The 26,288-nt window shown below is 56.6% G+C and overlaps 1 protein-coding gene across 2 annotated transcripts in view; it reads right to left on the bottom strand.

Moving 5' to 3' along the window:
- Positions 1-25,666, bottom strand: part of CUL7 (cullin 7) — a 37,381-nt gene extending 11,715 nt beyond the window's left edge. Inside the window, exons 1-15 of one of the 2 annotated variants that reach the window (XM_073339860.2) lie at positions 25,525-25,666; positions 15,802-16,408; positions 13,855-14,009; positions 12,717-13,235; positions 12,323-12,458; positions 9,203-9,387; positions 7,401-7,761; positions 6,978-7,167; positions 4,659-4,866; positions 4,287-4,480; positions 3,878-4,104; positions 3,251-3,485; positions 2,576-2,681; positions 1,852-2,079; positions 76-166 (exon numbers count right to left, since the gene is read on the bottom strand). In XM_073339860.2, the coding sequence (XP_073195961.2) occupies positions 76-166; positions 1,852-2,079; positions 2,576-2,681; positions 3,251-3,485; positions 3,878-4,104; positions 4,287-4,480; positions 4,659-4,866; positions 6,978-7,167; positions 7,401-7,761; positions 9,203-9,387; positions 12,323-12,458; positions 12,717-13,235; positions 13,855-14,009; positions 15,802-16,396 (3,430 nt within the window). In that variant the 5' untranslated portion in view covers positions 16,397-16,408; positions 25,525-25,666. Of the gene's footprint in view, positions 1-75; positions 167-1,851; positions 2,080-2,575; positions 2,682-3,250; positions 3,486-3,877; positions 4,105-4,286; positions 4,481-4,658; positions 4,867-6,977; positions 7,168-7,400; positions 7,762-9,202; positions 9,388-12,322; positions 12,459-12,716; positions 13,236-13,854; positions 14,010-15,801; positions 16,409-25,524 lie in introns of those variants that run through there. The other variant, XM_073339861.2, reaches the window with a different exon arrangement.
- Between the last annotated feature and the right edge of the window lie 622 nt (positions 25,667-26,288).

The raw sequence follows: 26,288 nt of genomic DNA, 5'->3' as shown, positions 1-26,288 counted from the left end.
AAGGGACCTGGGGAGCCACCTGGGCGGGGGCACAGGTGGGGCAGAGGGGCCCCGGGCGACCGCCCCAGCACTGACCCTGGCAGAGGTTGCGCAGGAAGACGTCGAAGAAGGGGATGTTGATGGGCTGGTGGCTCCGTCTGTGTTCCTCAATCTGACCCAGTACCATCTGGAAGAGAGGGGGGCGCAAAGCGTCAATGGGGGGAGCCACCTGGCACCCCTTCGCCACTGCCCGATTGCTGGACTCTGGGCAGCAACCAGCCCCCAAGGAATGCAGCCCCACAGGTGGGGTGGGGGAAGCTGAGTGAACTGGGTCCAGAGAGAGCCTCTGCCCCACGGCCACTCCCCCCAAGGCTATCCCCTCCCTGCCCACCCCCTTCCAGAGACCACCAACCCCTCCCCCTGCCTGCAGACCACTCCCTGGTCATCCCTTCCAGATACCACCAACCTCTGTGACACTCTGTACCCCACATGACACCCTGTACTCCATGTTCACCACTTTTATATGGTTATGTTATATTCTGTACAAAGTAAGCCTTGTGAGGTATCATCTGAAGATTCATAAACTGCTGAACATCATTGTGCTGTTAAGATGTGTGTAACAACACTGTGTGTAAAGCTATGAGATTTTACTGCATGATTGTTACTGAACTATGGTACTGTTTTGGGTAATGCTCACAAACTAATTTTTCAGAGACAAAGACACCCTAGCACGCCAGCAAAGTACCAAAGAGCCATTACATACTACATCAGACATTCACCAGCAGGGGCTGGGGGAGGGAAGGGAAACAAGAAAGTTACCATTCATCATGAGGGCAGTTTGGAGCTCACATACACAACAGCACTGCCCAACCCCAGGACCCAGCAAGGATTTTTCCAGCACAAAGGGCGGGAGGATAAGAAGTGGGGAAAACGTCCCTAGCCACCCCTCTCCTCCGTCCGTCTCCGCTCATGACAACGACGACGCACAAGGAACTGAACAAAGGGGGGAGCGGTCCCAGGCTGGGAAAAGACACAGCCTGTGAAACTTATCACAGCTGCTGGTTAGAAAAATTCCCTCTTTTGCTTTTACACCTATTAGTCCTGGTACAGTTTAGGAATTCGCTGGCGTGTTTATCCTTTTATGACCAATTCCGACTGTTATGCCTTCCCACCTGTGATCACTTAAAATCCACCCTTCTCTTGTTAATAAACTTCTTTCGTGGTTCTGCCTAAGCCAGTGTGTTTGACCAACGTGTTTGGGAAACCTCTACCCGAGACGAGAAAGGCGGGCCCATAACCCCTCCCAGGGCTGGAATGACTAGCAAGGAGTTTCCGCTGTCCGGGAGGGCTGGGCGCAGTGCAGGAGGGGAGCAAGGCTGGGGATGGGGCTCTACGGGTGTTACCCTCTACGTAACACATGGACTGCTGGGCACAGCCTCACGTACTCGGCTGCATCCTGGGGGCTGGGAGCGAGCAGAGCCTGGACGGGTCGCTGTTCCCAGCAAAGCGGTGTAAAAGGCACCCCAGGCAGGAGAGCTAAGGGGACTCAGCAGTCCAGGCTGCACCTGGAGGAAAGTCACGCCCTCCCTCCCGCCAGACCAACCTCTGCAAAGACCACCAACCCCTCCCCACAGACAAACAACCTGCCCTCCTCCCTCCCCTCCCTTCAGGGACAGCCAGCCCCCAGCCAGCGCCTGGGACTCCCGGATGGTCTCGACCCGGATCAGCGCCCCGGCATGCTGCAGAGGTTCCTCCCACCCGCCAGGCAGACCGCCCCAGGCGGTGGGGGGAGGCCTCCCCCATGGCAGAACCCCTGCTCACCTGGGCGGGGTCAGGACGCACACCCCACACCGCACACGTGCCCCGGCTCACCTGGATGCAGCCGGCCAGGATGCTGGTCGTCAGCTTCTGATAGAGGCTGGCGTACTTCTCACAGTCGGTCACCAGGTCCCGCAGCTCCGGCCCCAGCAACAGGTTGGAGTTGTGCTTGTCCAGGGCTTTGGACAGGGCCTCCTTGGTGCCCAGACGGCACATCACCACGGCACAGTCCTTGGTGGCGGTGGCCAGGCGGTGGAGGAAGCGAACGAACTCCTGCACGACCTGCAGAGGGAGCAGTGCGGACTGGGGGTTGGGGCACCGGCCTGGGGGCCAGGAGACCTGCTTCTAGTCCCGCCTCTGCTACTGACCTGCCAGGGGGCTGGGGCGAGTCCCCGCTCTCCCTGGACCAGTCCCCTCCGCCCCCGGCCGCCTGGGGCATGGAGCGCGCAGCTCCCTGGGGCAGGGCGGCTCTCAGCTCCTGCCGTGCCTGGGCTGGAGTCTCCAGGCACGGCACGGACAGAACAGAGAGAGGCCCCAGCCCTGGCTGGGGGGCGCAGGTTAAAGGGGTGATGCCAGGGGGCACAGGTCCATCTTCCCCGGGGCAGGCCTGCGGCAGATCAGGGCTGTTATGAGCCAAGGCACCGGGCAGAGACTTCACCAGCAATTCCTGCCGCGAGCCCATAACTGGGGCTGAGCTAGGAGCCCCTCCCCGCCCCCACCTCCTGCTCCTGGATTCCCCACCCCCGACAGGTAAGCGGGTCCCCCCGTGGCTCCTCACCTCCCGCTCGTTGCTGGGGGCGCTCATGGAGGACAGACAGGGCTCGATGCATTCGTGCCAGGGCAGCCCCTCCTCCTGGTAACTGTCCAGGAGCTTGTTCAAAATCCTGCACAAGAGAAGGGGGAAGGTGGGGCCTGAGGGGAGAGGCCAGCGGCTGCCAGTGCCCCGAGCCCCCCCACGTGCCCGGCCCTCTGGCCACACAAGCCACCTTCACTGCCATGCCTGCCCCCGCCTCCCATGACAGCCTCTCATCCCAGCCCTCCCCACTGCCTTGGGACAGCCCCCACCCCCACCTCGGGACACCCCAACTGACCACACATATACACACACCTTGGGACAGCCCCAACCAACCCTGACCCCCCAGAAACAGCCACTTCCAGCCCCGGGACAGCCCCAACCAACGCCCCCCAGCACAGTGCCAACAAACCCTGCCTCAATCCACCCCCAGGACAGCCCCAAACAGACACGCCCCCGTGCTGGCTGCCATTCCCATCTGGGACATCCCAGCCACACTCTCGCAGTACAGCGTATGGATCCCCGGCCAAGGTCCCCCACGCCCGGTGACACCCGAGGATCCCCGGCTGCCCCCCTCGCCCAGTGTCACCCGAGGATCCCTGGCAAAGGTCACCCCCTCCCCCCCGTGTCACCGAGGACCCGGCCGCACCCTGCACTCACCGGAGGATCCCCAGCTGCACGGCCTTCTCGGCCCCCAGCTGCTCCAGGCTGCGCAGCAGCAGCAGGAAGTGCTGGCGGTCCCGCAGGGCCTCGGCCCCCTCGCTCTCGGGGCCGGCCTCCTCGCAGAGGCAGCGCTCCAGGGCCAGCACCAGCTCCTTGGAGAGGCTGCCCTCCTGCAGGCGGCCCAGCAGCGTCTGCACGTCCACGTCCTTCAGATCCAGGGCTGAGCCCGCCTCTGCCACAGGGAGAGCGCCGTGGGGCCGGGGCTGGGGCAGGGCACTGCATGCCGCCGGCTGCACGCTCGCTGGGGCGCCAGGTGCCCTGTACCCCCGTCCCCAGGCTCTCAGACGGGGCTGTGGGTGGGGGGCAGGGGCTCCGTACCTACCGTCCCCAGGCTCTCAGACAGGTGGGATGGGGGAGGGAGCTCTGTATGTGGGGCAGAGCTGCGTACGAGCTGTCCCCAGGCTTGTAGGTGGGGTTGGGGGGGCAGGGGCTGTGGGGGTGGGGTGGGCTCCATACCTGCATCTCCCAGCTCTCAGACAGGGGTTGGGTAGGGAGCAAGGACCTCTGTACCTGCTATCCCCACATCCTCAGATGGGGCTGTGGCGGGGGCAAGAGGGTCCATACCTGTCGTCTCCAGGTTCATGGGGAGCTTGTGCTCAGCCAGGCGGCTGAGCGCGATCTGGGCCAGCGTCTCGTTGGCATGGCTGGGGGCGGCGGGGTCCTGGCCCCCCTGGCAGCAGCTCTGCAGCGCCGAGTGGATGTCACAGCTCGCCAGCTGCTCGGCCAGGCCCCGGTGGCTGTCAATCAGCATGCTGGCCACCAGCAGGCCGTTCTGCACGGCCGACGAGGCCCTGTGGGGCAGAGCGCCAGGGTGAGTGCCCGTGGGCACCAGCCGCTGCTCCTCCCCAACGGGTCTGTGGGGCAATGGCACCTCCTGCCAGCCAGGGGCCCTCCCGCCAGGTACCCCCAGAGCCTCCAGGGAGCTGCCCCTCACCACTGCCCCCACAGCAATGACCCCGCTCAGCCCCCATACCCAGCGGTGCCCTGCATGGTGCGGATGGCGGCAGGGAGGGCGCAGAGCAGGCTGTCCGAGTCCTTGCTGGAGGCGGAGCCGATGCTGGCGAAGATCTCCCACATCACCTGGGCATCGGCGTGGTTCAGGGGACAGGGCTTCTCGCTGGCACCCAGCGGCTCGCAGGTCCCGGCGCCCACCAGCACCTTCAGCGCCTGGGAGGCCAGGGGAGCCGGTCAGGGCGGAGAGCTGGCAGCGCCAGCCCCAGGCCGAGACCACGAGGCTGCCAATGCCCCCTGGCCACCCGGTCCCCGCCCTCTCCCACCCACGATCCCGGCATGCCCCACCCCCGAGCCCACGACAGCCCCCACCTGCCCCGTGAGCTGCACTCACCGCCAGGCCGGCCTGCTGGACCAGCGCCGAGGGGGCGTACTCCTGCATGCAGGCCAGCACGGCACGCACCCCGCCCTCCGTGGCGAAGAGCACGCGCCAGTCGTACTTGGCCATCAGCACACAGAGCAGCCGCAGAGCCAGTACCGCCAGCAGCTTCTCCTTCACCTGGTTGGTGAGCAGTTCCACCAGCATCTTCACTAGCTTCTCCCTGCGGGGAGCAATGGCGGGCGGCTCAGGAGCCGGGCTTGGGCAACCGGGGACTGACCTGCTGCGTGGCTCCAGGTCAGCTCTGGTCCAGAAACCAGATCCCCCGGCCCCCCACGGGCCTCCCACTCCCCAAGCTGTCACAGGAGTCCCAGCAGGGCAGCCAGGTTTGATTTCCAGCTATCCAGAGGTGCAGAATCCAGCCCTGCCCTTGAAGTTTGTTCCAATGGCTCAGCAGATGAAATTCAGTGTTGATAAATGCCAAGCGATGCACATTGGAAAACATCATCCCAACTCTACATATAAAACGATGGGGTCTAAATTAGTTGTTATCACTCAAGAGAGGGATCTTGGAGTCACTGTGGATAGTTCTCTGAAAACATCCATTCAATGTGCAGTGGGAGTCAAAAAAGTGAACAGAACATTGGGAATCATTAAGAAAGGGATAGATAATAAGAGAGAAAATATAAATCCATGGTACGCCCACATCTTGAATACTGTGTGCAGATGTGGTCACCCCATCTTAAAAAAGATCTATTGGAATTGGAAAAGGTTCAGAAAAGGGCAACAAAAATAATCAGAGATATGGAATGGGCTTCCATATGAGGGGAGAGTAATAAGACTGGGACTTTTCAGCTTGGAAAAGAGACGCCTAAAGGGGGATATGATAGAGGTCTATAAAATCATGACAGGTGTGGAGAAAGTAGATAAGGAAGTGTTATTTACTCCTCCTCATAACACATGAACTAGGGGTCACCAAATTAAATTAACAGGCAGCAAGTTTAAAACAAACACAAGGAAGTATTTCTTAACACAACGCAAAGTCAAACTGTGGAACTCCTTGACAGAGGATGTTGTGAAGGCCAAGACTATAACAGGGTTCAAAAACGAACTAGATAAATTCATGGAGGAGAGGTCCATCAATGGCTATTAGCCAGGATGGGCAGGGATGGTGTCCCAAGCCGCTGTTTGCCAGAAGCTGGGAATGGGCGACAGGGGATGGATCACTTGGTGATTCCCTGTTCTGTTCATTCCCTCTGGAGCACCTGGCATTGGCCACTGTCAGCAGACAGGATACTGGGCTAGACGGACCTTTGGTCTGACCCAGTATGACCGTTCCTATGTCCTTATCACCTTCTCTGATGAGCATCTGGGCCTTACGTCTCACAGGGACCTGTCTGGCTTCAGCTCCAGCCACCGGTTCTGGTTCTGCCCATCTCTGCTAGACTAACGGGCCCATTAGCACTCACGTTTTCCCCCCGGGAAGGTCCTTGCGCATCATGAACAAGTCATCCCTTGGTCGTCAGGTGTCCACACAAGGTATTGGGAAACCGGACAGTGGTCAGAAATGAGCTACAAGTATCCAGGGCTGGAAAACCAGCCTCACAGCAAGCGACTAAAGAAGCTGGATCCTGGCAGCTCCTCGGATGAAGGGTGAGGACACCTACTCGCAGTCTGTAGGCACCTGCCCAGGGAGAACGCTGCTGACACGGGGGCTCTTGGGTCCAGCAGGCAGAGGGGGAGGAGAGCCACGGCGAAGCTCAAACGGGAAATCAGAGACCTGTTTACCAGGGAGGGTGACCGGCCATGGGAACAGCGTCCCAGGGATGGGGCAAGTCTTCCAACGCTTGCGGTCACTACGCTGGGAGGGGCCATCTGCCTGAAGCCCACCCTGCAGCTCACCCACCACTGACGGGGCTCCATAGTGCCACTTTCCCAGGAGACTTCAGACCTGTGCAGGAGTCACTGGGTGACGCTCTCTGGCCTGCGCGACACACAGGATCAGACCAGCCAACCACAATGGTCCCTGCTGGCTGTACAACCGGTGACATGTATCTGTCGCCCTCCTGCCCAAATCCTTTGTACGTTGCTGTAGCTAGACCATAAGCGTCTGGAGCCAGGATCGTGAGCACATCTACTCACGACTGGCATCCCCTGGCTCTACTCTAATAGAAACATCACCCAGGAGTAATGCCCGCGCCAGAGACAGACGCTAGCCAGCAGCCGGCCCCTGCAGACAGGAGCAGCTGGTTTTCCTGCCCCGTCTCTCCAGGGAGGCACGGGCCTGCCATCTCCAGGTCTGGGCGCGCCCAGAGGACCCACCAGAGAACTGACCTGATGGTGAGTCCCTCAGGTTTGATGACCTGCCGCTCTCGCCCGGCCTCCTCCTCCAGAGTCTTGATAATGAACCTGAGCCCAGCTAGCTGCAGCCCCACCTCGGAGCTGGACCTCTGGATCAGTTCCACCATCTCTGCAATCCGCTCCAACGAGCTCTTCTTCCCCGACCCCTTCGCGCTGCACAACACTGGCCGGGACCATAACACCAGTCAACCCGAGGCTGCCCCACGAGCCCTCCAGCCAGCCCCTCCCCACGGCACTTCCCCACCCCCCACGGATCGCCCCTCTTCCCGACCTCTCCCCGAGCCAATCGCTGGGTCTCCCCTGCCCAGACCCCCCTTAGCCAGCAGGGACCCGCTTTAGCTAGATTCCAGCACCCAGCCACTGCCATGCATGGCTCCTTCCCCGGCCGGCACGTACCCTTGGCTTTCTCCTCTGCCATCTCCGGGCAGGCTAGCCCCTCCGCTCGCAGCAGCTCGGTGAAGAGCTGGCAGTCGGATTTCTCCGGGGGGGCTGGAGCAGGCACTCTGGCAGCAGGAGGGTCTTTCTTTGGTTTCTTGGACACCAGGGATTCGGCGCACTCCGAGGGGGCTGCGTCCAGCCCCAGGCCGCCCGGCTGCGCCCCCCCTGGGCGGAGGAAGTACTTGCTGTAGACATGGGAGCTGTGCAGGTCACTCAGGGTGCAGCCCTGGCACTGCTTGCTCAGCACCCGCAGCACTTGCTGGGCCAGCTCCACCGGTACCGACAGCTGGATCAGGGCTTCTTCGTCCAGCTCCGACAGCTGGAAATGCAGGGCCTGGGTTAATTCTCAGCAGCCCGATGTCCCCAGGCCAGTCGGAACCGAGCCGACACGGGGAGGTCCCCAGGCCAGCCGGAACCGAGCCAACACTGGGCAAGTCCATCCAGAATATCCCCAGGCCAGCCAGAACCAAACCAACCCTGGGCTAGTCCAAATGGAATATCCTCAGGCCAGCCAGAACCGACCTGAAACTGGACTAGTCCAACCAGGATATCCCCCAGCCAGTCAGAACAGACCCTACACCGGGCTAGTCCGACAGGGATATCCCCAGGCCAGCCAGAACCGAACTGACACCAGGATGTCCCCAGGCCAGCCAGAACCGAACCGACATCGGGCAAGTCCAACCGGGATATCCCCTGGCCAGCCAGAACCGACCCGATACAGGATGTCCCCAGGCCAGCCAGAACCAGACAAACCCATTTCTCGTCCTACAGTCTACATCCCAGTGGTTGCTGACAGCACCTATCCATGCCTGTGACCTTCCCATCCGGAGTCTGCTGGACACAGTTTCTCTACCTGGACCTGGGCCGAGCTGGTCTTCTCTTTCGTTCCCTCCCTCTTTTCCATCCGTACTCCTTGGTCCTCCCCTCACCTGCCCCCCCACCATTCCCCCTTACTCCCCCGGTTCAATCTCTCCTCCCAGTCTGCTCCACTCTACCCAAGGCTCCCCAGTTCCCTGTTCCACTCCCTCCCTGCTTCCGCCCGCAGCTCCATCCATTCCCAATATGTCAGCCCCCAATGACCAGCTCCTCTCAGTTCCCCTCTCTTCTGGTCACACTCCTACACCATGCCTGTCCCAGAACAAGGGAGCTGGACAGGGTACACTAGCCATCCAGGACGCGGTACAAGCCGGAGAGTGACCTGGTTAGAAGTGCTCAGGGCTCCAGGCCAGGGAGGCAGATGTTAACCGGCAGCACTATGCAGCAGCTGAGTCCATCACCTCCAGAACCCAGCTTGGAGCAGTAACAGGAAACGCACGCTCAAAGCAAGGGTCTGGGAGTGGCTGAGCAGCCCAGTGGCTGGATTGCAGAGGGGCTACTCCTCACAGACAACACCGCTAACCCAGGGCAAGTCCGTGTGTTCACTGCCTGCTTAAAGGCACAGAAAGACAGACGCCGGCAGAGACTTTCTTTACCAGAATAGAAGGAGAGTTTGGGGAGCAAATCCAGACTGGTGCCATGAGTTCAGGGCCCGAGAGGGGGACGGTGGGGTACCCAGCAGCACTGAGCGGCTGCTAGCAGGCTGCCCTGGGACAGATAACTACTGTGCCAATAGGCCTGTCCTCTCCGGCCTGTCCTCTCCGGGGATAAACTGCACATGTAGCTGTTGTAAGACACGCTCCGTGACGTGGGTACCCTGCAGCAGCGAAAGGAAAGCTGGGGCTAGCTGCTGTCTGATCTCCCCCAGTCCTGTCCCCCTTTACCTCCTGGTGCTGCCGGATGAGCTGGGCGATCTCCTGCTGCTCGTGCGGTTCTAGCTTCTTCACGAAGAAGAGCAGCTCCCACCACTCGGCCCGGCTCAGGGCCTCCGAGTCCTCGCTCAGCCGGTCCATCAGGTAGGGCAGGGAGTACAGCCCCCCAAGGGGCTTGCAGTAAAACGTCTGGGTCACTGCAGGGGGGCAGAGCAAGGCAGAGAGACTAACCCTGAGCACCTCAGCAGGACAGTTACCCTGCTGCAGAGCCACCTGAGCCAGGAGGGGACAGCTGGCCTGGGCTAGCCAGGCAGCCAAGGGAGTGTGGACCCAACAGGCTGGGAGCATGAGGTAGGGAACTCTTCAGTCACAGAAATCAGCAGAATCATCATTTCAACAGTTTTCAGAGTAGCAGCCGGGTTAGTCTGTATTCGCAAAAAGAAAAGGAGGACTTGTGGCACCTTAGAGACTAACCCATTGATTTGAGCATGAGCTTTCATGAAGTGAGCTGTAGCTCACGAACGCTTATGCTCAAATAAATGGGTTAGTCTCTAAGGTGCCACAAGTCCTCCTTTTCATTTCAACAGTGTCACGCTCTGCAGTGAGGGGGTGAGAGGGGGGACTCTGTATCCCACCAGCTCCCAGCTCCACGTCCTCCATTTGGTGGGAATTTTGACGATACAGTGTCATCAGAAATGGGTCTCGTTGCAAACCATTCAAAAGCCCTTTCCCCCACAGACACAATGGTACCAACCATGGCAAACCTAGAGCAATTATGTAGATGTACAGTGGAGAAAATGTTTCAAAATCCCCTTTTGTTAATTAGACTTTAACACAGGGATGCACGGCTTACATTAAAAAAAAAAAAAAAAAAAGGACATGGATCTCAGCTAATCCTAGAGAAATTGGCCTTGACACATAGGACTAAAACATTTCTTCCTTAAAGTCATCCCCGGTCTCTGCTAGACGGGTCACTGATCCTCGTCCACACCGCACTCACATTTCCGGCCAAGGCAGGCTGTTGGCCAAACATCTGCAACATGGCGAACATGCAGTCTGTGAATGCGAGCATTTGATTATCTAAGGGACGGATTCGGGAGCACATGTTGTTTCACACAGAATGGATGTGATCAGTCCATCCGCCAAGACCCAGTCATTCCTGATAAGGGAGGGTAGTTTTGGACGCACTCTGCTGTTCCAGAGCCCTTCCATTGCTTGAACTGGCCCTCTTGCTAGCCGGTATAAATGCACCCTGCGTCGGTGGCAGTTCTTCTCCGTTTGTTTGCTTCTTGGAAAACACCTACCGATGTCGCTCAGCAAGTGTTGTCATGCTGGACTTTAAATGGTAAACGCCGTATTTATGACCTCATCAAGAATGGTCTCAGTCACTCCGAGTACCTTCAGAGTGAAGCGAGTCTTCGCCAGCTGAATCAAATGCCTGCCTGGAAGATAAGTTGGTCTTTCCAGCCAACCTTCCAGTAGTGTCACACTTCCCAGTCCTTCCTTCTCACTTCCCAGTCTCTTACTTTTATTCTCCTGTTCTTCTTTTATTCTATCACCTCCCCATACCACCTACCCGCTAGCTCAACATCTAGCTTCTTCTCCTTCCGTCCGCCTTCTCCAACAGCTTTTTCCATCTGCCCCCTTTGGGGGGATTGCGAGCCCTCACCCCAGCTCGAGCTGCCCACCCAGTGGCCGTCTCTCTCCGAAGGCCAGCGTTCTGCGCAGCTTCATCACAGCTGCAGCTGGTTCCACGCCCGGGTCAGGGTTACTGCATAAGGTGCCACCGAGCTTTCTGGTTAACTAGCTCCTCAAAGATGCAGCTACTATTCGGTACTCTTTGTCTCCCCACTGATGCCTAACAACGATCAAGACCAAATGAAAACCCAGGATTTTGAAATAAGTTGATCTGGGATTGTAATCAGCTCCGTTATGTGAGGTATGGCACGTAACTACGTGTATGCCATTCGCAGATGGATTCCAGTGATTGCTGGTTGGATGCTGACGTCTTAACCAGTCCCTCATTACAACTTTCAGCATAACAAGGAGACCTGTTAATAATACCACAGAGCTGCTCCTTTTTTGCTGATAATGTCAACTTCCCTTCAAGCACTCCTTCCACTCACAGTAATTTGGAACAGTAACAAAGGGAATCCGGCCTGGGTTCTGAGCACTCACGGATGACAATGCTGCCAGCTCTGGGCCACACTTTAACTTTGCGAGGACGGCACGTCGACATACCCGTGTTAAAGCGTAACTAAAAACCAGCGATTTTTAAATGTTCTCGACTATACAGCTACATCATTGTTCTAGGCTGGTCATATTTGAGCCCACTGTGTTGTTGGGGAAGGGCTTTCGAGAGATCCCCAACTCGACCCATTTCCGATGACACCGTGTTATCAGAATTTCCACCAACTGGAGGACCTGGAGCTGGAAGCAGGGGGGCAGCGAGCCCCTCCCCCGGCCATGCCACAGAGGGTGACATAATTGAAATGATGATTCTGTGCATTTTTACAAATCAAACAACACCTCCCTGGTCTTCCTGTCGTTCATCTACCCACGGAATTACCCCTGCTCCCAGACTGTGAGACAGGTCTGTCCTCAGGCAGGAGTGTGTGCGCGACCCCCTCCCAGCCTTATTGCCTTCTTCATTCGGGGTGCGGGAGGAGGGGAGTGGCGCACACTCCCTGGGCAGAGAGGGAAGGAAGACTTGCCGGGAGGGGACCCCACTGAAATGGGGGATGGGTGCAGAACCTGAATTCCCTTCCTCACGTGACCTGCTCCCCAAAGAGGACCCTCCCAGGCTGCCAGCACAAATGCATGTCTCCAGAGAGGTGCCCACAGGTTCCCAGCACCGGGCGCCTCCCCGGGGCTTTGGGGTGTCATCACTGCACCCTGTGGGGCAAGGGAGTGCCCCTCTCTCTAGACGTAGGGACAGAGGCACAAACGACACGCACTTGTCCAAGGTCACCCACCAGGCCTGTGGCAAGGCCAGATGGCCCGAGCTCTCCACTTCCCAGGAACAGCTTGAGGTCCAGGTAAGACGAGGCCCTGCTAGCCCCAGCCCAGCATGTGCAGAGCAGAGGGCTCAGCCCAGCAAGCCCCCCACACCACACAGTGGCATGCACTCACCAGTGGTCAGTTTCAGGTTCTTCGTCAGGCTGGACACCTTTCCCTGGGCCTCCCGCTCCGCCTGGCTAGACGAACTGACAATCTCCACCATGTGCCAGTGTACCCAGTAGGTGCGGCCCAGTGCCTGCCAGTAAACCTGGGCGGGAGCCCAACAAAGCCGGTTACTGCAGGCAGCTTGCCCACAACCCAGGAGGAGCAGCTGGGCCCACAGAACCCCTCAAGCCAGCAGGAAAGCCGAAGACCTCCTCCAGAACCAGCGGCGCTCTCCATACCCACATAGGGACGGGACGCAGCCAGGCACCAGAAAGCTTCAGGCCAAGAGAGGCTCCCCCCGACACCGGGACAGGTGTCCACCATCCCTGGCCCAGCCCCACCCCTCTGCCAGCGGGAGTACCTGGACGGGCGGCGTGCCATCGTTGCTCTGGCGGAACTCGCCCTCATCCCCAGCGCTGACCTGCTCGTAGTCCTCCAGCATGCGCACCCGCATGCCCCGCACCAAGTTCCCCTGCACGTACTCCACATAGCTGCTGCGGCTCGGGAAGGCAGAGCGCGTCTTGAAGGCACTGGCTTCTTTCTGGGGTGGGCAGGAGGCCACCTGGACAGCGGCGCAGGCGGGAGCCTTGGGCTGGAAGATGGAGCGGACGACCCGCGGCTGCCCCTCCTGCAGGGACAGCAGCTCCATCCTCTGGCTGCGGTCCCAGCCCATCACCCGCACCAGCTCGGAGATGAGATTGGCCATGGCCATGCTGAACTCGAACTCCCGCTGCATGCGGCTCCTCTCCCCGACGTGGGTGCAGGGCACGGCGTAGTCCTGCCGCTCCCCGCCCAGCTCCGTGCTGCTGTTGAGCTTGTCCACGAGAGAGGTGACGCACAGATACCGCTTCACCAGCGAGAACAGCAGCTTCCCGGGGATCTGCAACAGACACGCCAGAGCCACGGTACGAGAGCTCCCCAGCCAGACCCCCGGCCTGCCCTGAGCCACCCACACCCACCCTGGATAGGCCACCTGGCCATGCTGGGGCATTGCTACCCGCTCCTAACAGGCTTCCAGCAGCCTGCCCACCCCGAGCCACCCCCACCCCTGCCTGCCCACCCATCCTGGGGCATCGCCACCTACCCCCTGGCATTCTACCAACCCTCTCCCCCGTCCTGCCCACCCTGAGCCACCCCCACTTGCCCCCCTGTCCTGGATAGGCCGCCTGGCCGTCCTGGGGCATCGCCACCCACCCCCAACAGGCCTCCACCAGCCTGCCCATCCACCCTGAGCCAACCCTCCCCACATTCTGTCCATCCTGAGCCAACCCTCCCCTCCCCCATCCCTAACAGGCCTCTGATCCAACCCTCCCCACAACCTCCCCTCATCCTGCCCACGCTGAGCCATCCTGAGCCATCCCTCCCAACCCCAATAGGCCTCTGAGCTCTATCCTGTCACCACACCGTCCATCTCCATACCAGACAGGCTCCAAGCCTCCACCCAGTGAAGCCCCCTGCTCCTGTGCCCCTCCTCCCAAGCTAGCCAGCCCTGCGGGTACCTGGGGCAGGTGGATCCCCTCGAAGGACATGCAGTGTTCTTCGGAGGACGTGGTCTCCGCAAACAGCTCCAGGAGGGTGTAGCGACTGTCGAAGTCCATGTGTTGCTCAATGCCGTCCTGCTGGCTCAGGGACAGGAGAACGTAGGCCCGACTCCCTGCAGCCGCGACACACACCAGCTGAATGCTTTCCCTCCCACCTACCCCTCAGGAGCATCTCAATCTTCGCAGCACCCGCGCCCCGTCCTCTCTCCATTTCTCCCAGCCCCCCAGTGGAAGCTCCCGGAGAGGAAACCAAGGGCTGGGATCCCAGAGATGTTTCTCAGATGTACCCAACCTGCAGGGTCTCTGGCTCGACCCATATTCCACTGTCTCAAAACCCAGTGCTGCTCATATTGCCCAGGAGAGGCAAGCAGGAGACAATAGCCAGAGACTGCAGTATGCCCCCCTCAGAACAGGGGGCTCATGTACAAAGCCAAGGAGGCACCACTGTACACATGGGCAGGGCCAAACACCAGCTGCCATCCCCTTCCCAGTACACCTGAAGACGACCCAGTTCCATTCCAGCTACAGAGATTGGCCTGAGCTGGGCTGTCCAGGTGAGTGAGATGCTGGCAGACCAGATGCCAGCTCATGCCAAGGCCCCAGCCTCACTGAACACTGACAAATACAGAGCTGGAAACTGGTCTGGCTCTCCTGAGCATTAGCCTTGTTAAGATGAATAGTAGAGTTGTAATTATGTGTTTGATGCCTAGACCTTATGAATCCTGTAGGATGCTGCATGTATTGATTTCACTTACAATCTCTGTAGCCCGTGGTATGACGCTGTATTGAGTGTTCGCATTGCAAACCTCTGTACTTGTGTAACTCATCAAGCAGGAAAGGCAGCAGTAATTCAGGGAAAGTGCTTGTCCTGCACCTGAGGTGGCCCACTGATGGCAAGCGAGGCAGTGTGTACCATCCAAGGACAGAGACCTTGTTAACTGAATGCCTCGCTCCCTCCAGGAAGGGGAGACCTGCGCATGAACTCACCCCATGAGTGTGAATTCTGGGGCAAGGAAAGTGGATAAAAATCCCTGACAAGGAGAAACTGAGATCTTCTTGCTGTCCGGACTCGGAGGGGCAAAGATTCTTAAACATGAGCAAGAGATTCCCATGCCACTTGGCCTGGGTCAGCCGTAAAGGACACACAGAGCTACTTATTACAGAACCTGATAGTACCTTCTTAAATCTAAGACTGTAACTCATTTGTGCGCATGTTTCCTGTTTTATCCTTGAAAATAACCCTCATTTCTCTTCTTAGTTAATAAATCTTTAGTCAGTTTATTACAGGATTGGCTACAGGCACTGTCTTGGGTTTGAAATCTGAGGTACAACTGACCTGGGTAAGGGACTGGTCCTTTGGGACTGGGAATGACCCGAATATTGTGATTTTCAGTGTAAAGTGACTCTCACTCAGCCTAGTTTGCTGGAGTGCCCGAGGGGCCTGTCTGTGACTCCCCAGTAAGACTGTCAGAGTAGCTGAAGAGTTCATGCTTGTTTCTAATTACAGAACATACCGCTGGTCTGGGGCGTCTGCCCTGCTTTCTGACAGTGCCCTGAGGCTGGCACTCTCGGTTGTGAGCCGCTCTAGGCAGCGAGCACAGCTCTGTACTGCACCAGCTGGTACCATCAGACTGCAGGCTCCCGAGGAAGGGGCATCTGGGCATAGCCATCCATGCAGCAAAGTGGAACAGCGTGCATAGTGCCCGCACTCGGGCCAGGACTGCCCAGGGACCTGGTTGGAGGAGGTGGCTCAGTCCCGTACACAGAGGGACTTGACCCCAGTTCCGAGTCCCTTAGCTGTTTGGAAAGGGCCCTACATAAGCTCCAGGATCCCCCCAGTACACCATGCTCAGCAGCTGGGCCTGGCCCAGCCCTTCTCTGGGGCTCCTCGCCAGGAGATCTCACCTGCATCGTGGGAAGCCAGGGCCCTCAGCATCTTGCCGGCACTGCGGCGGATTTGCTTCTCCTCATTACACAGCATCTTCATCAGCAGGTCCAGGGCCCCGGTCTCCTTGAAGACGCCCGTCAGCGAGCCAATGCTGGCGTAGGCGCTCAGCACGTGGATGGTGTTGAGGATGGAGGACTCCGGGCCCGTGGGCCCAGCCATCTGCCGGCCAGCCCGCTGCACCAGGTTCCTGACGTCAGCCTTCATCTCCAGCAGTGAGGCCTCGTCCAGCGTGACGTCCGGAGGGAACGTGCTGGGTGCCTTCTCTTCCTTCACCCGTTGCCCCTCGGGCTTCCTCTTGCCCAGCAGCGTCGGGCAGTTGGCATAAACCTCCTCTGCCGACATCCACATCAGGATGTTCTCCGCTTTGCTCTCCGCCGAAGAGGCATTGGTGCTGCTCCCTGGGGCCTCCTCCAAGCTGAGGATGCTCCAGCGAATCAGGTACTCGGTGTGGCCATCGTGGCCCCAGCGCTGCCGGATCAGCTCCTCGGGGTGGGCCTGCAGCTTGGGCCCCAGGTGCACGAGCAGGTTTCCGTTCCTCCTCTCGCCCACCATGACGGGGAACGTCTGCGCAGAGACAGAGAGAGAGGCAGGAGCAGGTTATGAGCTACCTAGGAACCCCAGTTGAGAGCCCTCCAGGGAAGAGCCTCTGGGACCCAGCTGGTAGGAGAGGGAGCTAGAGATGGAGATCTCTGCATGTCAGGCCTCCTGGCATTCTGCACCCCAGATCAGAGCTCTGTAGGCAACATCCCCGCCAGGAGATGAGCAAGAGCTCCACATGCAAACCTAAACCTCCTATGAACCTGGGGCCCAGCCCTGGGTTACTGGGGGAGCCAGAGGGTGCCAGATCCCTGGCAAAGCCATCCCGGTGGATGGAAAAGCCCAGCTAGCCCATCCCACAGGGAGCAGCACAGTCAAATGGACAGGGCACTGGCCTGAGACTTAGGAGACTGGGTTCTGCCCCCAGCCCTGCCACCGACTCACTGTGTCGCCTTAGGTACGTCACCATCTCTGCATTATTGCCCAAGTGTACCATGGCCAAAGCCTCACCCTCCCATGCAGGAAAGCACAACTATATCACACTCATCATTCACAGCCTCCTCTGCCTCCCCTCTGCTCCCGGCTTTGGTTCAGAACCATCCTCCTGTGTGTAATTCCCTCCAGCCCTCATCCCAGCTGGACTCACAGACCTCAGCTCCCTGTAGTCCTCTCCTCCCTCCCTCATCTTATGCCACTGTCTTCTGCCTCTCCCACTGGTGCAAGAGCCTCGCTCTGCAGCTACTCCAGCCCTACAAACACTTGTGCATGTGAGTACTACCACTGGCTGCTCGCAGCAGGAAAGCTAAGCAGGGCATACACGTCCACAGGATTGAGGCCAAATATTCATTGGGTTATACAGGCTAGAGGCAGGGTCGGTTCACATCTAACAACAGGATATTGGCTGGGGTGGGCCAGGGCTCTGATTTCCAGAGACCTCCATGACATTTTCCGATTCGACCCTGGGGCAGCGGGCGGACCACAGAGTTCCCAGCCACTGTGGGCAGTGGGCTCCAGCTGCTAGCTGCCACAGGTGAACCCCAGAGCTCCCAGCCCCAGACCCTGGAGCTCTGAGCCGTTGCAGGTGGCGGGGAGGATCCCGGGGCTGCAGCAGCGGTGGGCGCTAGACCCCCCCTCCCTCCCCATTTTGTCAGAGTTATTCTTAGTAAAAGCCACGGACAGGTCACAGGCTTCCGTTAATTTTTGGTTTTTTGCCTGTGACTTTTACTTAGCCTTACCTATGAGGGTCAGGAAGGAACATAAGAATGGCCATATGGATCAGACCAATGGTCCATCTAGCCCAGTACCCTGTCGCTGACAGTGATCAGTACTAGAGCTTCAGTATTTCCTCTTGTTTGTATTACACCTGGTGCCTATTAATTTCACCATGTGACCCCTGGTTTTTGTATTGTGGGAAAGGGCAAATTATGCGTCTCTATCCACTGTCTCCACTCCATTCGTGATTTATAGACCTCACATCCCTTCTTGTTTCTTTTCTAAATGGACCAGCCCTCATCTTTTTAGTCTCTCCTTGTACAGAAGCCTTTCCGTATCCTTGATCATCTTTGTTCCCCTTCTCTGAACCTTTTCCAGTTCCACCATATCCTTTTTGAGAGGGGGCGACCAGAACTGGACACGGTATTCAAGGTGGAGGCTTACCATGGATTTATATAGTGTCACTATTATATTTTCTATCCCTTCTCTAATAGTTCCTGATGCTCTGTTAGCCTTTTTGACCGCTGCTGTGCGTTAAGCTGTAGCTTTTAGAGAGCTAGCCATGAGGACTACAAGTTCTCATTGAGTGGTAACAGCTAATTTAGAACCCATCATTTTATAGGTATAGTCGGGATTATTTTTTCCAGTGTGCATTACTTTGCACTTATCAGTGTTGAATTTCATCTGCCATTTCGTTACCCAGTTACCCAGTTTTGTGAGATCCCCCCTGTGAGGCCTTGTCTACATGACACAGTTTTGTCAGCATTAACAGTGGAGGTGTACATATTGAAATGCTCCTCCCGCCAAAGTAAATCCCCTGCTACGCTGACAAAATAAAACCACCTCAACGAACGACACAGAGCCTTTTGTGACATAGTTGGAGCGACGCAGTGTCAGTGTAGACACTGCACTTGCTTATGTCGTCCTAATTGGCCTCTAGGAGGTGTCACAATGCCCAGCATGACCGCTCTGGTCAGCACTTTGAATTCCACTGCCTTGAAGGTACACAGGCATGACCTCCTCCCCCATTTAAAGGGCCGGGAATTTTTGAAATTCCTCTTCCTGTTCGCTCGGCATGGACTGTTCACTCAGCACCTTCCCAGCTGACCATGCCAGCTTTCCGCAACAGACGCGCTGCCGCATGGGCTACCCCGCAGCAGTTGGGTCTGCGGGAGAGGACGCTGTGCAGTCGCAGCCTCGCTCCAGCTGTAGGAACTTTGATAGCTATAGGCAGATTGCTTGTGGCATACAGGAGAAGGGACATGCAGCAATGCTGTGCTAAGATCAAGGCAAGGGAGGCCAACCCTCACTCTGGTGTAGCACCGAAGACATGCTGCTTCTGCAAGAAGCTGCACGCCATCCTTGGTGGCAACACCACTGCCACAACCCCTGGGGATGCTTCGGGGGGACTGGAGGCAACAGCCAGTGAAGTTAGCCCTGAGGAAGAAGTGGTGGATGAGGAAGTGGAGTTGGAGGAGGGTGTGGGACGTGTGACAGGGTCATCTGGTGGCGTGGCAAAGCAGGGCCTATTTTTGACTCCAGAGGGATCTAGCCAGTTCCAGCACTCCGGATCTGGCGTGCATGAAGGATAGGCAAGCTCTGGTAGCAAGCATTTTGCTTTGATACTGCACAATGATAGGAAACATTTACTTTGTTATACGGTAGAAGAGGGATAAGGGGGAGAAATTAACAACAGAGCCTATGCAGCTACACAGTGGGGACCAGTAGAAAAGTTTGTTAATATACACTGGGATGTCCCAGAAATCCTCCATAGAAACCTCTAGGAAACTTTTGAATAGTACTCTGTAATCCTCTGCCAAAGATTGCTTGGTAGAGCTGTCTTGTTTCTTCTCCCACTGTAGGAAACTTTGCCACGCCACCCAGCAATTATTTCTGCACGGACCAAAGCAGCTCACAGGCAACCAGCATACAGAGATGGTCTGAAGCCACACGCATGCAGGAGATGCAACCTTGCCTCCTAGGTTACCCTCAAGAGTGAGATATCGGGTTCGATTACCCCAGCCTGTGGAAAAGGGTGTCAATATTCAGAATTGACACGCGTAGTGACCTAGGCACGCGTAGTGACCCTCTTTGCAAACCACACAGACCCTTTGTACCTTCTTGCCTGTTCTCCCTTCCAAAACTCACCATATTTGGGATTCTCGCCGAGCTGTGTACTAGCCAAGAGACAGTAAGAAAGAGGTGTATGTGACCTTTGTGATTCATAGCTGTGAGTGCACTCACAATACTGTCTCTGTCCAGTGTTTCTTTGGCTTCTTCTGATGTGCCCTTGAGGACCAACTCCGACACACCAGAGGAGCACCTCTGTCAGATAAGGAGGTGAACCAGGAAGAGTAAGGTGGATATGTTTAGAGATGTGCTGCAGTCAATAGACACAGCACTTAGTGAAACTAGAGCATGGCGGTAGACAGTTAATGAAAAACTCAGGCTGGAAAGCCTGGAAAGGAGACAGGAGCAGTAGCAGATGACAGATGGACAGGAGCAAATGATAAAGCTACCGGAGGGTCAGACAGAGATACTCAAGTCCCTCATAGCGCTGCAGTCTGAGCACATCCGTGCACGACCCCTCCTGCAATCAATACAGAACACTGTTCCATGCCCTGCCCAAACTCCCCCAACACATTCCTCGCATGTTCCCATTCCATCGCAGTAACCCTTGCAATCCACCCCTAGAGACTGGTTTTATGGTGAAAGATTGAGTTACACACAGTTGTGAGAGCCTAAACCGAGAGAACATTCCTCATTGTCATGTCCCCTGTTTGCAAAAAAAAAAGTGTTTTATCCTTTAATTAAAGTGTAGTCTTTGAAACAAAATGAGTCTTTATTTGTGTTATGCACATGGTGGTTGCTACTAGAATTCAAACACAGTAGCTATAGGCAGGAACATTTGCTCACTGTAATTAAACCTCAGGAATCAAGAATTACAGGGGTCATTCAAGGTGGCAAGTAAACATTGCATCAATGCATCACATAAAGACACATTACTCGGGCTCATTGTCAAAATGCTCCTTCAAAGCCTCCCTAATTCAAATAGCCCCCCACTGAGCCCCTCTAATTGCCCTGGTACCTGGCTGCTCAAAACCAGCAGCCAGCTGATTCACCTCAGCACTCCACTCTTGGGGAAACTTTTCCCCCCTTCACTTTGCAAATGTACAGCAGGCTGCTATGACTGTGGGAATATTTTCCTCACTGAGGTCTAACCTGCCAAAAAGGCAGGGCCAGCAACCTTTTAATCTGTCAAAGGCACATTTATCCATTATTCGGCACCTGCTGAGCCTGTTGTTGAAGTGCTCCTTGCTGCTGTCTAAGTTGCTGGTGTACGGCTTCATGAGCCACGGGAGCAAAGGGGTAGGTGGGGTCTCCCGCATCACTATGGGCATTTCCACATCCCCCACTGGAATCTTCTGGTCTGAAAAGAAAATCCCAGCGTGCAGCTTTCCATACAGTCCAGTGTTCCTAAACATGCATGCATCATGAACTATCCCTGATCAACCCGCACTCATGTCAGTGAAATGGCCCCAGTGATCCATCAGCACCCTCAAAACTATGGAGAAGTAGCCCTTTCAGTTGATGTACTCCATCACAAGATGATCTGGGGCCAAACTGTGATATCATTTCTGGGGGGAGGGATAGCTCAGTGGTTTGAGCGTTGGCCTGCTAAACCCAGGGTTGTGAGTTCAATCCTTGAGGGGGCCATTTAGGGATTTGGGGCAAAAATTGGGGATTGGTCCTGCTTTGAGCAGGGGGTTGGACTAGATGACCTCCTGAGGTCCCTTCCAACCCTGATATTCTATGATTCTATGATCCGTGCCATCTATCACCCCGCCACAGTTAGGGAATGCCATTGCTGCAAAGCCATAAATTATTTCCTGCACGTTACCCAGAGTCACAATCCTTCATAGCAGGTGGTGATTAATGGCCCTGCACACTTGCATCATCACAAACCCCACAGTGGACCTTCCAACTGCAAACTGATTTGCAACTGACTGGTAGCAGTTTGGATTTGCAATCACCACTCGCTTTTCCATTGTGAGGATGAGCTCCACGCACAGTTCCAGGAAGGTGGCTTGGTGCATCCAAAAGTTTTGCAGCCACTGCTCATCTCATACATTCTTCATGATGCAATCACACCACCCCCTGCTTGTTTCCCGAGCCCAGTACCGATGGTCCACCATGTGCAGCTGCTCCATGAATGCCAGTAGCGATCTTAAATTACTTCCTTACATTGCACACAGCAGGGCAGGAAACAGATTCACTTTCTGTTTCCCAACTCATGAAATACTGCAGGACCAGCCACACTGTGTTCACAATGCTCATCACCAGACTGGTCAGCAGTTCGGCTTTCAGGAAGAGATGGTGAGTGCACAGTTTACCGGGGCTGTTCAAAAATGGCGCAAAACGAAGTCGGAACCCCATGGAATGATGGGACAGAAAGAACTGCATCATGGAACGGTGAGCATGCTGCCATCATGCACTGCGATCCGTTCCCAGATCTCCCAGTGGCAAAGGGTGGTGAATTGCACAGTGGGATAGCTACCCACGATGCAACACTCTCTCTGTCGATGCAAGAGCGCCAACTGTGGATGCACTCTGCCAACACAAGGAGCATTGCGTGTATGTGCACAACCGATGTAATTAAACCGGCATATGACCATCGACATAACTTACGTGGACTTAATTCTATAATGTAGACAAGACCCGACCTAAGTCTTCACAGTCAGCTCTGGACTTAACTATCTTAAGTAATGTTGTATCATCTGTAAACTTTTCCACTTCACCGTTCACTCCGTTTTTCAGATCATTAATTGAACACCACAGGTCCCAGAATAGATCCTTAGGGAACCCTGCGGTTTACTTTTCTCCATTATGAAAAGTGAACACTTATTCCTGCTCTTTGTTTCCTATCTTTTAACCAGCTACTGATCCATGAGAGGACATTCCTTCTTATCCCATGATCCTTACTTTGCTGAAGAGACTTTGGTGAGGGACTGTGTGTGACGACGTGGGAATTTTATGTAATATTTTTATGACCCCTGTGTTTGCCTCAGTTTCCTCTATATGTTGCATTGTTACCCAGCGGAAGGAAAGAACTGTTTGTCTTAGGGGCAAGCTAAGAGATAGAGATGTGGGTGTCAACTAGCTGTCTGGGTCTTAATCCCCGTATCAGTGGAACATCTGAGAAGACAATGGCAAATCCAATCTTCAGGACATTGACACCTAGCAAATAATGACCGGGAGGGATGTGGACTTCCCCGCCTCTCCTTAGGGAAGCTGAACAATCCCCCAGCTTGAGATAAAAGGACAGGAGAGGTATGAGATGGGGAATACAAGTTGGCTCCTGGAAGGAGTCAGAGCTCTCAGCTGGAAGCTGATGAAGGAGATCAGACAGAGGAACAGGCAGAGCTTGCACTAAGCTGTTCACTTCAGCTTGCTCAGGCTCTGGGCTAACCAGAATGGCCTATGCTTGAACCTTCACCTCTCTAGACTACTCTAAGGACCTCCTATGCTGTGTTCCAGTTAACAAATAAAACCCACTGTTTGGACAACGCTGCATGAGTCTCACTGCAAATGCTGGACAAGATCCATGAATCCCTGCAGAGTGGACAAGTCTCCATCAGGAGTCTGTCTCAGCTGGACTTGCTGAAGGGAGCTCAGTGTGAACTCAGTAAGCTGCCTGGCTTACCCTGGAAGAAGAGCAAGACCCCTAGGGATCTGACACACTGAAGGGGTTCCTCCTAGAGATGGTTCCAAAGCTGGGGCCATAGCATCAATCCTGTGGATCTGTGTCACCTTCTCAAAGGCTTTCTGAATATCCAAGAACACTACATCAACCAGATCACCCTTATCCACATGTTTGTTGACACCCTCAAAGAATTCTAACAGATTGGGAGGTATGACTTTCCTTTACAAAAGCTGTGTTGACTCTCCCCCGGCAAGTCTTATTCATCTGTGGGCCTCATAATTCTGTACTTTACTATAGTTTCAACCAGTCTGCCAGGTACTGAACTTAGGCTCATCAGCCTGTAACTGCCAGGATTGCCTCTGGAGCCCTTTTTGAAAATTGGTATTACATTAGCGACCTTCCAGTCATGTGGTAAAATGCTTCTTTCAGTGACAGGTTATGTACTACAGCTACTAGTTTTACAATTTCACATTTGAGTTCCTTCAGAACTCTTAGGTGAATACCATCTCGTCCTGGTGACTTATTACAGGTTAATTTATCAATTCATTCTAAAACTACCTCTTCTGACACAACAGTGTAGGACAGTAGTTCACATTTGCCACCCAAAACTAATAGCTCTGATGTTGGTATTTCCCCCCACCTCCTCTGCAGTGAATTCATTTAGCTTCTCTATGACGGCCTCGTTTTCCTTGAGCACTCCTTTAGCACCTTTGTCGTCTAGGTTACGTTTACAGGAGGATAAAAGCCTCACGGCACAGTCACGGGTGGCCCAGGTCAGCTGACTTGGGCTTGTGGGGCTCAAGCTACGGGGCTAAAAATTGCTGTATAGATTTTTGGGCTCAGGCTGGAGCCCGAGCTCTACAACCCTCCTCTCTTGCAGGGTCCCGGAGCTCAGCTTCCTGCCCAAGCCCAACCATCTACTCAGCAATTTTCAGCCACAAAGCCCAAACTCAAGTCAACTGACCTGAGCCAGATGCGGGCTTTTTATCCCCATGCAGACATAGCCCTAGTGACTCCACTGCCTGTCTGGGCGTTTTCTTGGTTCTGATGTACTTAAAACATTCTTACGGTTAGTTTTTGCATCTTTACCAATTTAGGAATTTCCTCCAGGTCAGATTAGCAGAGACACTGGGGATTTTTCACCTTCCTCTGCAGCATGAGGAGCAAGTCACCTGCTCGTATCACCTGGGCACGTCTCACCTAACCAAGTCCCTGCCACTGGTGCACCTCAGGCCTTCCTGTTCTCTGCCTGGAGCACTCAATAGTTTAGTCTCCTGAGAGCGGTAACACTTTGGTCTAATTTCAGTTGTTGGGTTTAATGTGCGGGTGCTGGGTGCTGTTGGTGGCCTGTGACTTACAGGAGGCCAGACTAGATGATCTGGTGGCCCCTTCTGGCCTTAAACACTATGGGTACGTCTACACAGCATTTTGGAGCAAGCGTCCCAGCCTGGGACACAGACTCTGGCTAACAGGGCTCACCTTAGTGCTCTACAAACAGGAGCGTAGACAGCGCTTTGAAGTTGCAGCTTGGGCTGGAGCGCAGGTGCTGAAGCCCAAGCTCTCCGTCTGGAGCCGCCACCCCACGCCCCAGGCTTCGAAGCCCAACTCCAGCCCATACTGCAACTCCAAAGCGCTGTCCACACTCCTGTTTTTAGAGCACTCGCCCGGCTAGCCTGAGTCTCGACCCAGGGTGGAAGGCTGGCTCGAAACCGCTGTGTGGCCATGCCCTATAGCGCGAAACACGTCCCAGCGAATTCTTAAACGGGGCCGCTGGGAGATCAGAAGTAGCTCAAGCCCCCCGGCTAAAGCCACAGGTCTAGCGGCAGCCACGCATGGGCGGCCGGAGGGAGCCAGGCCCGGGTGTCGAGAACTGGGGTCTTGGGCTGGGGGGCTGGGAGACTGGGCCCCCCCCCAGCTCCTCCCCCGCCCCCGCCAGCCGCAGGCTCCGGAGCCGCCCGGCCCCGCCTCGCCCCAGCGCCCCGAGCAGCCGGGCTGCCCCCCACGCCGGCCCGCAGCGCGCTCGCTGGGTGCGGCGGGGCCGGTTCGCGTCCAGCCCGCCGGGGCCGGGGCCGGGGCCGAGGCCGGACCCCCGGGCCCGGGCGCCTCCCCGCCGCTCCCACGGGTCCCTCCCCGCCGCAGCCGGGCGCCCGGCCCGCTCGGGGACAGCTGGGGGCGGGGCCAGGCGGTTCCCCGGCTGCCCGAGGGCCGGGCCGGGCCTGCCCGTTACCTGCTCCCTCCAGCCGCTCCCGCGCCGCTTCCGGGTCCTCGGCGCGCGCAGCCCGCCCACTACGGCTCCCCGCTCGCGGCAAACCCCGGCAGTCGCGCCCGCGACGGGGAAGAGTCGGGCCGGCCGCCGTGCGCCACGGAGGGGGCGGAGCCTCGCGCCACGGCCCCGCCCCCGGGGCCGGCGGCCCCGAGTCGTGGGCCCTGGGAGAGCCATTCTGCCAGCACACGTGTGTCCCGGCCGCCTCCCAGGGACAGCCTGCACCCGGGAAGGGGTTTCCGAACTCCTCCTGCCTACGGGGCTAGGGTCACCAGAGGCCCCGGTTTTATAGGGACAGTCCCAATTTTGGGGTCTTTTTCTGCTATCGGCTCCGATTACCCCCCCCCCGTCCCGCTTTTTCACGTTTGCTGTCTGGTCACCCTGTAAAAAGCTGCAGTCCCTGGGGGTGCACCGAGCTGGGAAGCCTGGGCAGGGCTCCGCGCCCAGGGACCAGGGTCTCTCTGAGAACAGCCGCCCACCAAAGCTCTGGTGATAGCGGTGGCCTGGCCTGGATCGTCAGAACCTGGCCTGTGCAGCAACCCTACTTCCCAGAATCAGGGCCCACGTTTTACATAAACTAGCAGGGAGGCCCTGGGTCCCGTCTTCCCGGCTCTTTCCACAGCTCAGCCCAGTCGGCAGACAGGACACTGGGCTAGATGGACCGTTGGTCTGACCCAGTCTGGCCGCTCTGATGTTCTTTTCCTTGAGTGTTTTTCTGTGTTTGTAAC

This window comes from Lepidochelys kempii, chromosome 3, assembly GCF_965140285.1.
Source record: "Lepidochelys kempii isolate rLepKem1 chromosome 3, rLepKem1.hap1, whole genome shotgun sequence".
Classification (NCBI taxonomy): domain Eukaryota; kingdom Metazoa; phylum Chordata; order Testudines; family Cheloniidae; genus Lepidochelys; species Lepidochelys kempii.
Note: the sequence above shows the minus strand (reverse complement) of the source record. Positions and strands in the feature narration are given on the sequence as shown.